At 43.2% G+C, this 12462-nt stretch overlaps 1 protein-coding gene across 1 annotated transcript; it reads left to right on the top strand.

Annotated features, from left to right (window-relative positions):
• The first annotated feature begins 212 nt into the window (after positions 1-212).
• On the top strand, positions 213-12342 carry iffo1b (intermediate filament family orphan 1b). Its single transcript, XM_056380231.1, has 9 exons — positions 213-1553; positions 4219-4279; positions 4784-4879; positions 5418-5558; positions 5702-5886; positions 5999-6125; positions 7515-7604; positions 8045-8175; positions 8899-12342. The coding sequence occupies exons 1-9, from the start codon at positions 580-582 to the stop codon at positions 8996-8998; spliced, it is 1905 nt and encodes a 634-aa protein (XP_056236206.1). The 5' UTR covers positions 213-579; the 3' UTR covers positions 8999-12342.
• Positions 12343-12462: the final 120 nt, after the last annotated feature.

Genomic DNA, 12462 nt, shown 5'->3' with positions numbered 1-12462 from the left:
TGGCTCCCACTTTCTCCCATCATCCACATCTGCATTATTTTATTGTTCAAACCTAAGGAAAACACTACGGTAATAATCCTGACTGTTAACCTACAGGCGAATCCACGGAGAACAAACAGTTAACCGGTCAGAGCTCCTCTAGTCGCGTCTTTACGGTAGCCGTGCTCTTCCAATCCCGCAGCACTTGCTCCTGCCTGCGGTCACATCTTGTTGCCAGAACTTCAGTGACGCGGTGACACTGGATTTCTTTGTTATTCACTCGCGCTCTGCGTCTTTTTCTTCGCTTAATTGCGTTTATTTTAGCAGAACATCTCGCCGAGGCGCAGAGCCAGCGTTGCCGCTTCCTCGCATCCCATCAAGAGTCGCTTCTGAATGTTTTGTTGCGGACCGTCAGAGGGCACCGATCCATCAGCCGACGTTAAGACCTCAGCTTTAAGGATAAGATTCTTATTTAGAAACGGTTACATAAGCAGCTGACTACTGGCGTTTTGCGCGCACGTCTTTCTGGTCTTTAACTGCCATTTATTATTTATCCATTCATTGTATTCTGTTGGAGCAAGACAATTCCCGTCCGTGTTCATGCCAGATCTGCAGCGCTTTAGTTTTCCATACCATAGCATGAATCCTTTGTTGTTGGCCAACGCGCATCTCCAACAGCATCCACAGCAGAACCAAACGCCTGGACACCCGGATTCTCCCTCAGCCCTCCTGCCCGACGCCGTTTTTGGTGGAGCGGACCCAGCGTCCTTTCTGCTAGGTGAGCAGGCTGGCCAAGGGCCTGATCAGCCCGGGCCTGACTTCACCGCACCCTCGCAGACCTCACCTTACCTCCACCACAACCACAGCAGCCACTACCAGCACCGCGCCGTACCGCATCCCCCCGCAGCCATGGCTCTAAGAAACGACTTAGGATCCAACATCAGCGTCCTCAAGACTCTCAATCTGAGGTTCCGATGCTTTTTGGCCAAAGTGCACGAATTAGAGCGCAGAAATAAGATTTTAGAGAAGCAGCTGCAACAGGCGCTGGATGCCAACAAGGGCTGTCAAGGAGGATGTTGTGACAACAGGGCGCATACCCAGGAAGCAGGTGTGCAGACCGGATTTGTTGGTACGATACCGCTCAGGCCGGGTTCCCTCCCCTTCCATAACACCAACAACTCAGCCAGGAGGCCTACAACACTGTTCCCACCACCGCCCACATCAGCACCTGCAGCTTCTGAAAACACCAGTTCAACCCAAACAAATACCAGTAACCCAGTCATCACCATCAGCCAGTCCTCTCCCTGTGTGGACTCCCCTGGCTCTAAAACTGCCCCCAATAACAGCGCAGGCATCTCCACCAACCCTCCTCCACGGTTCCTTCCGGGCACCATCTGGTCCTACAACCACACCCGCAAATTTGGCCCCGGTGCGGAGCGTCTGACCAGCCCAGGAGTGTCCTGGGTGCACCCAGATGGAGTTGGGGTCCAGATCGATACCATCACCCCCGAGATAAGAGCCCTGTATAATGTCCTGGCCAAAGTGAAGAGGGAGAGAGACGAGTATAAACGCAGGTAAATGGAATAAAACATGTTTTTATTACACTTATAAGAGGCCTACAGGGCCTGAGCATGGGAATGTAGTTCTATTAATGATCTACTTTGGAGGAGTGAGCAGAGCTGTAAAGCAGCTGCAGACCAGCTGTCTCCAACAGGAGCAGAGTCAGCACAAAGCCTCTCCATCCATCACCTCCAGCCTGACCCTGCATCCACTTCATGTCTGACCAGAGAAGCAGGTGCTGCTGCTACAAATACACCCAAAAAATTAACACGTCACAGGCTAAATATAAAGAAGAATGAAGGTCAAAGCTTGGCAGGGACGTGTCAGGATCAGTCTGTGGCACAAATGTTCACTCATGACGCTCCCTAGAGAGTTGACTCACCCTTGGGTGGTTTAGTTTACAGAAATAATAGGGAAAATCCATGCTGGAGTAGAGCTCATGGTGACTGTATAAGTGAATGATGATGTCACTTACAGACAAATCCTGGAGGTTTTCATTATTGGCCAATGTGTGAATAATGAAAGAAACACTATGATGCTTTAACAGGATATATGGGTATTTGTGATTGTCAGCTGTAAATCTTACATTTAAGTAAACAGTCCACTCACCACAGTTGTTTTATTACTGATGGACTGCTTCAGTTGTTTTGTAAAGCAAAAACACCAAACATTCACTGGTCCCAACTTCTGAAATGTTAAATTTTTGCTGTCGTTCTTTGTCATATGAAAAAAAAAGTGATTTGAAAATGTCACCTTGGGCTGCGGGAAGTTATGATGGGTTTTATTTTTTATTATTTTACTATCTTCTGACATTTCGTAGACAAATCAGACCGATCGATTAATCAAGAAAATAAATGGCAGATTAACCGATGATGAAAATAATGTTGCCCTAGGATCATGTGACATCTCCAACTAAATTTTCCTGAGCCCACACTCGCTTATTCACAGTCATTGTACCGACTTTACAGCAGTGTGTCACCTGATGACAGCAGCCGATCAGAAGGATATATTTACATATACATACAGTATTTATGTAATAGGATTACGTCTTTTCTGTCCTGAGTCAGCTACAATAGGCCTCATGTCCGCGCACATTCAACACTGAATTCCCTCATATTATCTCCAAATGAGCAGCCATGCATTCTTCACAGAGGGGAGGATGAACACAGTGAAGTGGGCTCTTTGTGAATGAGGGAGAGGGACGACCCTGACTTCGTGAGAGCGTGTGACATCAGACACATTAAGATTGTATGTAGAGACTTGGGAGAGGATGATTTCGGGGCCTTATCGTGCAGAAAGTTGACATTGTTGTTTCACTACTTGTACACACATGCGTGTGAGATCTTTTAGTCAAGGATAAGTTTTCTCTTTCCCCTTCTCCTGCTTTACCCCCCGCCCCCCGTCACTGCCCCTCTCTCTGCCCACCACACTCTCAATGTCATGTTCTTTTTCTCACATAAACCCGACACAGTCCCACACAGTGAACGCTTCCTCTGCTTCTCTCGTGCTCTCTGTTTCTCCTCTCCCCCACTGCGCACCCCCCTCTCTACACTCCACACTGCATCTGCAATGCAGCATGCACTGCAAGCTGTAACTGCTGGGTGGATGGGGGCTTGGCTTGCAGAAGGAAGCACTTTCTGCACGCTCTCACCTTACTGATCAAACAAGCATCCTCTACGGCAACAACAACTCCTGTTTCATGACTCAGATTCTTTCAGATTTAGTATTCCCTATAGGTCTCCATGTGCCGCAGCATTCTGCATTTCAAACAGCATTTATTAAAGAGGCTGCAGTCTCTGCAGCGAGTGGATTTCCCCAGGGCACATGTGTTATGTGAAGTGACAGAATCCGAGATCACATACACGGATCTGTGCTCAGGCTTTTAAATGTATTAAATATCAGATTCATGGGCCAATCATCTGAGCAATATCATAGTGTCACGCAATTCATCAAACGGGCAATTCATCAGTGAATCAGTGGATCACTCACACTTCTCCTTTTTACTGGCCCCATTTACAGCCTGCTGTTACATGCAGCTTGTATCTGGATTGGATCCTGATATGATCTCGCTTCAACACATTCACATGTTTTTCGTCACTTCTCTCAGCTGTCACTCAGCAGGAATGCAAAACCCCCAGCACCTGGTAACAGGTGTGAATCTGAGACACTGTGCAGTTTGTTTATTCACGTGCTCACACTCCAGATGCAAGCTCCCATGCACTTGCCTAACCTGCAAGAGCAACTCGGGGATTAGGCGCCTTGCTCGAGGACACTCAGACGTGTGGACAGGAGGAGCTGTTCCTGTTGGTTCCTACTTGATGGTGGCTTCAAAATTACATTTTTATATTTCTTTATTTCAGGGGAAGGTGTCATTGTCAGTTTAATGTCTAATGCAGCCACTTTGGCTGGAGCTTTTGTGGACGCTGCTTCTGTACAATCATGCATGGTCCCTGTGCTCTGCTTTTGAGGGAATGGTTGTCACCAGGTCGTCAGCAGGTTTAGCAGGTACAGAAGATGCATCATAATTGAGCAGGTGTACATGAGGCCAAATACTCAGTCACATTCCTCCTAATTATCAAACTACTAATGTGTATATGTAATGTGTGTCTGCTCTGTTAGTTCTCTGTCTGTTAATGATTTACTTCTTCTCTTCTTCCTCTCCGTGTCTGTGTCTCTTAGATGGGAAGAGGAATACACTATGAGGATGGATCTGCAACAGAAGATTGCAGACCTACAAGAGGTAACATCCTCTATGTGTATGTGTATGTAGGTAGACACGGCTGCAGACCAACACTGAAGCGTGTGGGAAAGCAAAGTTCAGACTTCAGAACTGACAGCAAAACATCAAAGACCCGAGTGCACGTGTGCCACTGCCAGGAATCTGTACCTGACCCCATTTCGCAGGCAGTGTCACATCGACAGGAGACCGCAAGCAACAAAACACCATTTGAGACTGAGGAGGGCCTGACCAGGGTTGAGGCACATATGAATAAGTTAACAGGGCGAAGAGAGAATTATGATGCCATCAGACAAGTGTAAAGCTCCCCAGAGGAGATTATGCATTTAGGATTTACAATGTTTCTGTGCGCTTTGCAGATGAAGTAAAGGCTTTTATTTTTGTTCATGTGTGTGTATGCCTGCATAATCTAGGCTGTAATTTCCAGTAATGAGAGAGCTGTGTCAGGACATCTCTGTGCGTTTTCGCAATTAGTGCTTACATTTGTGGCTTCCTTTGTATCTGCAGGACCTGCAGGAGAGTGAAGGCTGTCAGGATGAACTGGCTCTCAGAGTTCAGCAGCTGAAGGCAGAGCTGGTTCTCTTCAAAGGTCTCATGAGCAATGTGAGCACGGAACAGCCCACACACTCATATACCATCATAAAGACTTTCAGCTTGTAGCAGCAATCAACTGTCCCAGCAGATGCACTGTAGCATACATTTCTCAAAAGAAACACATTAAATAGTAAATGAATTTGATGCTAACTATTTGTTACCACTTTTTAAATAGGCACTAGATTAAGTGTTTGTAAGTTGCAATTAATGGTTTGAGTGTAACATGTCAAAACAAAACTCTAAGCCTACAAAGAATCAGTCATGTAGGCTTTTTATTTAATCAGAGAGACCACTCCAAAGGACAGTTTGACCACTCACCTTCTGGAAACTAGATGGACCTAAATCCATTTATTAGCAGCTATTAACATCTCCAACTTTAGACTTGATGGCATATTAGAAAAAAAGAAACACGTGACCCTCTATTAAGGGATGATAAAACATTAGTAAATAAGTAATTAACTATAATTAAGCAATTATTTACAAATTAGAAATCCTTTATTAAGGGTGCTATATCCACTGTCTGCTCCGTCCTCCATCCTCTCTGCAGAACTTGTCAGAGCTGGACAGTAAGATCCAGGAGAAAGCCATGAAGGTGGACATGGACATCTGCCGCAGGATCGACATCACTGCTCGTCTGTGTGACGTGGCTCAGCAGAGGAACTGTGAAGATGTGATCCAGATGTATCAGGTACCAGGACTACAACTGACCAGTTTATGTTCTCATCTCTTGCTTCTTTTATTTTTCACGTGTTCATCAAGTCCGCTGAATCGCTTGCTGTGAAAGTTTGTCCTGTTTATTGATAATGATCAATCCTGAATACGTCCCTATAGGTTCCTAACAACCAGTCATCCTTAAACTGCCGCCGGAAACCAACCCCTCTGTCATTTAATGGGAGCGAGGTTGACGAACCCGTCAGCACCTCCGAAAGTGACGGCGGCTTGGTCAAAGACGAGGACCACTGTGGCTCATCGGCCAATCAGATCAATGAGGAGATGCAGAGGATGCTGAACCAACTGTGAGTGGTTTGACTTTGAAATGTGATGAGTGTAGCAGACATGTCCTTCAGTCCTGCACTTTACACTAATTACTTCTCAATGTGTGTGTGCGTGTTTGTACTTTTATTCTAGGCGTGAATGTGAGTTTGAGGATGACTGTGACAGTCTGGCCTGGGAGGAGACTGAAGAAACGCTGCTTCTTTGGGAGGACTTCCCAGGATGCACTCTGCCTCCTGACCCCACCCACCCACCAGGAGAGGTAGGCTGTAGCTACATAGCAAGTCACTTCAGTGCCTTTTTTTATGCTCTGATTGGAATGACTGGACGTAGATCTATACTTAGCCACACCGTATGTCACAGTTCTGCATCTCAGGTCACCCGCCTCACTTCAGCTTTCCCTGTCACCCAGCTCCCCGTCAGTCCTTGCATTAGCCACGCCCACCTCATCAAGCCAATTCCTTTCACCTGCTCACACAGCTGCTACTGATTACACTCACCCAGTACACAAACATCAGCCTTCCAGTCTTTTCTTTGCCCCATTGTTGTTTGCTTTTTCTCCATGCAAGACTCTCCAGCATTTCTAGGGACTGATTCCCATTTGCCGAACCTGTTTGTCCCCGACTTGCCTTTCTCGTCTGAACCCTGGTAATCACGTCAGCCTTCTGTCCCTGACCTCGAGAACTGCTTTTGTGGCTTTGGCCTTTGTCTGAGTGATCCTGTGCTGGTTCGTTCAGCCCGAGCCTCCGGCAAGATTTCTTAACCGTTTTTTTTGGATTTACCTGCCAGCTCCCGTTTCATTACAAAGTGCTTTTGTTGGACTGTGTGCTGCATTTGGGTCCTGCACACACACACACCCGTTACTACAGTAAAGAAAAAGTATTGCAATTCAAAACGGCCTTGTAACATAAACTAGCTGTGAAGCTTATAATGCCCAACTTTGGAAGAATCAAACCTCCTGACATTATCAAAGAGGTTTGATTTTTCACGTTTTTGTACATGTGAGGTTGTATTGGATTGCAGGACTTCATTTTACAGTTACTCCTGTATTATGTTATGTTATTTTATTATACTATCTTATTGGTCAGTTCTGATTTCACTGTAATTCACTGGTCGAGGGACGCTGAGAAAATAAAATCTGCGTGGTGAGCTTCTGCTTTCTTCTCAGTTGCCATCCTTCAGATGGCATGTGCATGTCTGTCGATATTGTTGGTTCACGAGTGGAGTTGATGAGCTCTCTCGCAGCCCAGTCCCCTGACCTTCACTGCTCTGCTGGGACAGGGCCATTTCAGGACAAAACACTGCACACACTCAGACAGATGCGATGTCCGGCCCGTATTGGTGTACAGTGTGTTTGTTTCCAAGAAATGCATGTAGGTATTTGTTTTCATTCAGCGGCTGTGTGTTTGTTTGAACAGTCTGCTGCCCCTTCAGAGGGAAGAGCTGCATTAGTCAGTGAAATTTGAGCTGATGGGAGCAGAAAGCCAGCTGTGTGCTTTAACAGCAGCCTCATTCTCTTTGTGTCTGATTGTTGGATGATTAACACACAAATACGTTGTTTTTGCTGCCACGCGTCTCCGACCAAACTTAATCCAACTGCAAATAACAACATACTGAAAATGTCTTTCTTGTCTCTCTACCTCTCTACCAGGAGGACACTCTGGAAAAGGTGATTAACGACACAGAGTGTCTGTTTAAGTCCCGGGAGAAGGAATACCAAGAGACAATTGACCAGATTGAGGTCAGACAGCTATTTAATATTTCGTACTTTCAAATATGTCAAGCTGGTTGTGTGCTCATACATGCTTCACTGATGTCACATGCTACTTTGTTCTTTCTTTTTATTGTCTCGACTCTTTTCTCGTGTCCTTTGCACTGTATATTCAGATTACAATGTGCCAGCTTTGTGCATGTGTGTAAGGTTTTGTGATACTGCAACATTGTGTAAGATGGTTTACAAGATGTATTTATTCTGTTTTGTAATCTTTCTATAATGCGTAATGTAGCCTTAGTGAATGCTTTAGTTATTCTTTAGGAGTGTTTTTAAGCCATTTGCATTTTATTCAGTTACAATTTCTCTCAAAAAGAGCCATGCCACATTTTGTAACGGTGTCCCAGATCAACAGCACGAGCATATGAGTCGTGTTTGTGATTTACCATTTGGTACGTTTCTGACTCCAGCTGGAACTGGCCACAGCAAAGAGTGACATGAACCGACACCTGCATGAGTACATGGAGATGTGCTCGATGAAGAGAGGCCTGGATGTTCAGATGGAGACCTGCAGGAGACTCATTACACAGAGTGGAGACAGGTAACGCACATACACACACTGGCTTTCAGTCTACTTTATCTCTCTGACTCTCGTTTTCTTCTTTTGGTAACAGTTTATCTTACCCTGTAGTTTCCCAGGGTAACACTTAAAGTCATCACACAGCATTTCTCTGCAGTATGCAAACATAAAATAAATTGTTTAACAAACTGTAGTGTAGTGGTAAGGAGATCTTTTAAGTGCTTATTAATTTACAGTATTTGTCAGCAATTATACCTTCTATCAGGACATTTTATATTATTACAGCCGTGTTTAGTTATTATCTCTTTATACACCAGCCACCACCAATGGGTGTCCACAGGAGGGGTTATAGCTGTACAAATACATTAACATTTATATCAGCCTACAGTGTGTTATAAACCATTTAATTGTGTTTATGCTGTTTATAAATTCTGAGTAGGGGGAAGCTAAAATAAAGTGTTGCCTTTCCTACAAAGAAACTGTTGCTAAAATAGAGGCACAGCTCTGCTTGTTTCTAGTTAGTTGTGTTGAGTTCGTCAACTAATTGAAAATATACCAGCTCAACACTGTCTCCATCTCCCTGTGATTATTACTAATGACCCTTCCTAATTTATAATATAAAATCAAACTTATAGGAATCTATGTGACCTGTAAAATAAAGTGTTATTTTCTCGTACCAAGTGAAAGAACTGTTTCGCATTTCTCCCATTATCCAACACGCGTCTCTGTATCCGTCTGTGACAGTAACCCTGCAGCACCTGCGTCCTCTGACGAGAGCGACCAGAGGGAAAACGACAAGTCTTCGTCGTCTCCGCCTTCTTCCTCGAGTGCTGGGAGATCTTGACACCTCCTCAACCCGGCAGCAACGGAAGCTTGAGGGCATGTGACCTCCGCTGCACCCAGCTATACAGTACCACACCAACGCAATATACACCAACGCAATATACACCCGTAACTATGGCAACACCATGTTTACATTTGAACCTCCTCATTTACTGACTCATCATCATTTCTTCTTGCGCTGTCCACGAAAATCAGCTGTGGTCCGAGGAAGCTCTGAGCACTGAAGCTGTGGTTGAGTAGTAGAGCTGGATGACGCTTGAAGATGGGGAATTTACTGTGAGTCAGTCGGCCTGTGTCCCTCTGATGCAGTGAGGCAGGGCAGTGCTGTAAGCTGCAAAAAAAAGAAGCATAGCATGACTTTTTCACTACACACTCACCAACAAAACACTTGTTAACCTGGGCATCTTCATCTTACAATAATCTAGCACATTTAAATAACTGTATATCATACAATAACTCTGAAAGCTTTAGAGCCAAATCCACAAAATAGTCCTGGAATTTATATTCTCTTACCAACCTAAACAAAAGTAGCAAGCAGATTCATTTCAGTGTAACACTGCAGTGGTGGTAGCTTGACCTGGCATTGATGAGCGTCAAATATGAGTTTGGTATTGATAATGAGTCTTTAAAGTCTGATACGATGTCATGATTCAGCATTTTACTGCCTTGCAGCTGCAGATTGGCTTGCATTGTATCTGTAGTACAAACGGATTAAACTGTGGGCAAAGTGAAGCTAAAGTCATCTATGAGTCAATAAGTCATAACACCTGTGCTTTATTTAGCGAAATATAACGTGGAAAAATTATAAGAATAACCAAAACATTAACTGTGTATAAACTTGAGCAGCTGAGTTGTGTCTCTGCATACCAACATGCCTTGTCCCTCTAGCCAGTATTGTTGGGTATGATATTGAAAAGAGTTTTGACCTTGTTGGTCTAATGACATGATTGTGGTCCCCTTCAGGTAAACTACCTGGATTCAGTTTGACCATGTTGTCTATTGCTGATGTACTTTGCATTTCCTGGCTGACCTAGAGGTAAATCTGGCATTAAATCTTTTGGACAAATGGCCAAAAATAGCTCATCATGTCACAATGTTTCCAACACAGTTAAAACATAGATTGGCATTCAGAGAGCGCAGACCTCCGCCGAGGTCAGGGTCAAACAACACACACCAGACTTTAGGGAATAAAATTCAAATTCATACCCTGGCAGAAATAAACAGACATGGGTGAAAACCTTACCTCCTTGGCGGAGGTAATATGTTTCAGCAGCACTTACAGCATTGGCAGTAAGTACTGGCATCATTACGGTGTCTGTCTTAGGAAGAGCAAAGCACACCAACATTGCAACCCTCATCCACAGAGAAATCCATCCTATAATAAGCACCCTCATCAAATTCTCAGTGGAAATGTTGAAAATGAATTTGCAACATAACATAGCTGAGCCAGATGAAGAATTTTGAAAGAAACTTGGAACACAAACGGGGTCAATTAGAGCATTTCATAAGAAAACAAAAACATGTTAAATGCATTGGACATCACAGATAAGACTGTCTGTCTGAGGTTTGTAATGTCTTTAAATGGTGCTGCATGAGAAACCAACAGTAGTAGTGAAAGATCTTGTCAGTGTCGGAGGGAAGCATGTTTGTTTTGTCCGGTGCAGTGAAACATACAGGCTGATCTGGAGCCAGCTTTGCTCTACAGACAAGAAAAGTACTGCGTGGTGTAGTGCACCGACAGCCGAGTGTCAGGTAGGAGCTGTTAATGATTAGTTTTATTTTCAGCAGTAATGCTTAGTTTAGAGTGAAGGTCCTATATTGTTAGAGCAGAGCTGCATGATGAATCATTTTAAGGATAGCGAAAGAACAAAAAGATGTTTAGCCGGTTAGTGCCAAAAATTAAATGAACATGGTCATATTATGAATCAACAGGAACTTGCTAAAAAAAAAACGGACTAAATATAGCTGCTGAAGCTATTTCACCAAGGTGCTTGATGTATATAACTAAACCTATTTTTGAGCCTATAAACGTTTGCACATAGAAAGGAAGAGCAAAGCAAAAATTTACTATATGAAACAATCAGCACTGTTACTTGTAAAACATGTATCAAAAAAATGTCAACACTGGAAATGGAGAACTATATTTCTTATCTTCATATTTCCTCATCTTTGACATATTGCAGGTGGGGTACTAGAACAATAAATTAACTGGGCACATTTCAAAATCAAGTTTAACTCAGACATACTGCTGTGAGGATACTGCTGGAAACTGTCACTGTAATGGGGAACACCCCCTATCAAACATCACTGTTATCAGACACTGTCTAAATATAGTCCTGGCTGTAGTTTTTTTTTGTGTGGTTGAACCAGGTGAACTGTATTTCCTCTGCTTCTGCTGCGACTCACTTCAACACTTGGTTACAGTAATAAAAACAGGAGGATGCATGTGTGGCTTTGTGGGATCAGCTGGATGCTGATTTCAGTGTTTCACTACAGTTTGAATGCAGGACGAGGACGTCAGCGATATATTGTGTGCGACATAAAACACCATTTCCCTTTGTATAGTTTTACTTTCATGCACTGAGTGAGTCTCTATGTATGCATGTGCCAGTGTGTATGTTTTTGAGTGTTATGTCTGTACAGTGAGTGTTTTTAAAGACTTTTACTGTGGCATATGTACAACATGAAGAAGTAGAAAACATAAGTCCGATTTGGTATCGCCTCTATGTTTAACTTCAAGTTAACTCTGAGACTGAGCGGTCTTTTGACAATTACACATCAATAAGTAACTATATAAATCAGATGACAATGGAGCTCTTTTTTCCATAGTGACTTTCTTTATGAGTGTATGTGGTTGTCAAGTAAAGTCAATTTAAAAATAACTCAAGTAAAAAAAAAAAAAAAAAAAAAGAACTACTGAAATGCAAATGCTTTAGCAAAATGACTGTATGATGGCTTTGATATTATATGTATAAAGGAAATTATAGCTTTGAATATATACTTGTGTTTAAAGACTGCAAAGAAGAATGTCCATAGTCACACACCTGAAACGCTTTCAATTAAGATACATTGACCTGATTGCCCTACGTAGCTTTTCAAAGGATGTACGGTGGTTAGTGTTTTTTTATTTTTGGTTTTTCACTTCTTATTTTTGAACATATTTGGCATCACACAACAATTTGATGATAATCCTGAGTATTGATCGAATACTCCAGATGTGCGACTTCACAGCTTTAAACATCAAGACAAAGCAATTTTGGCTAAAAAGCTTCACTGCAGAGCTACAGTATGTAATGTGTCAAGAGAGACTGAAAGAATAAAAGATGCAACTGAGCAACAAGATAATGTGTGATTGTTTGTAAGACGCAACATACATATGTGGCAATTCCTTAAAAGCCAGTCTCCCTCTAAAACTCAGCTAATCCAAATTACAAAAAACTGGACAGGAATGGAATTTCTTTGTGG

Source organism: Seriola aureovittata, chromosome 7 (genome assembly GCF_021018895.1).
Source record: "Seriola aureovittata isolate HTS-2021-v1 ecotype China chromosome 7, ASM2101889v1, whole genome shotgun sequence".
NCBI lineage: Eukaryota > Metazoa > Chordata > Actinopteri > Carangiformes > Carangidae > Seriola > Seriola aureovittata.
The sequence above is the reverse complement of the archived record's forward strand: the minus strand, read 5'-3'. Positions and strand labels throughout refer to the sequence as shown.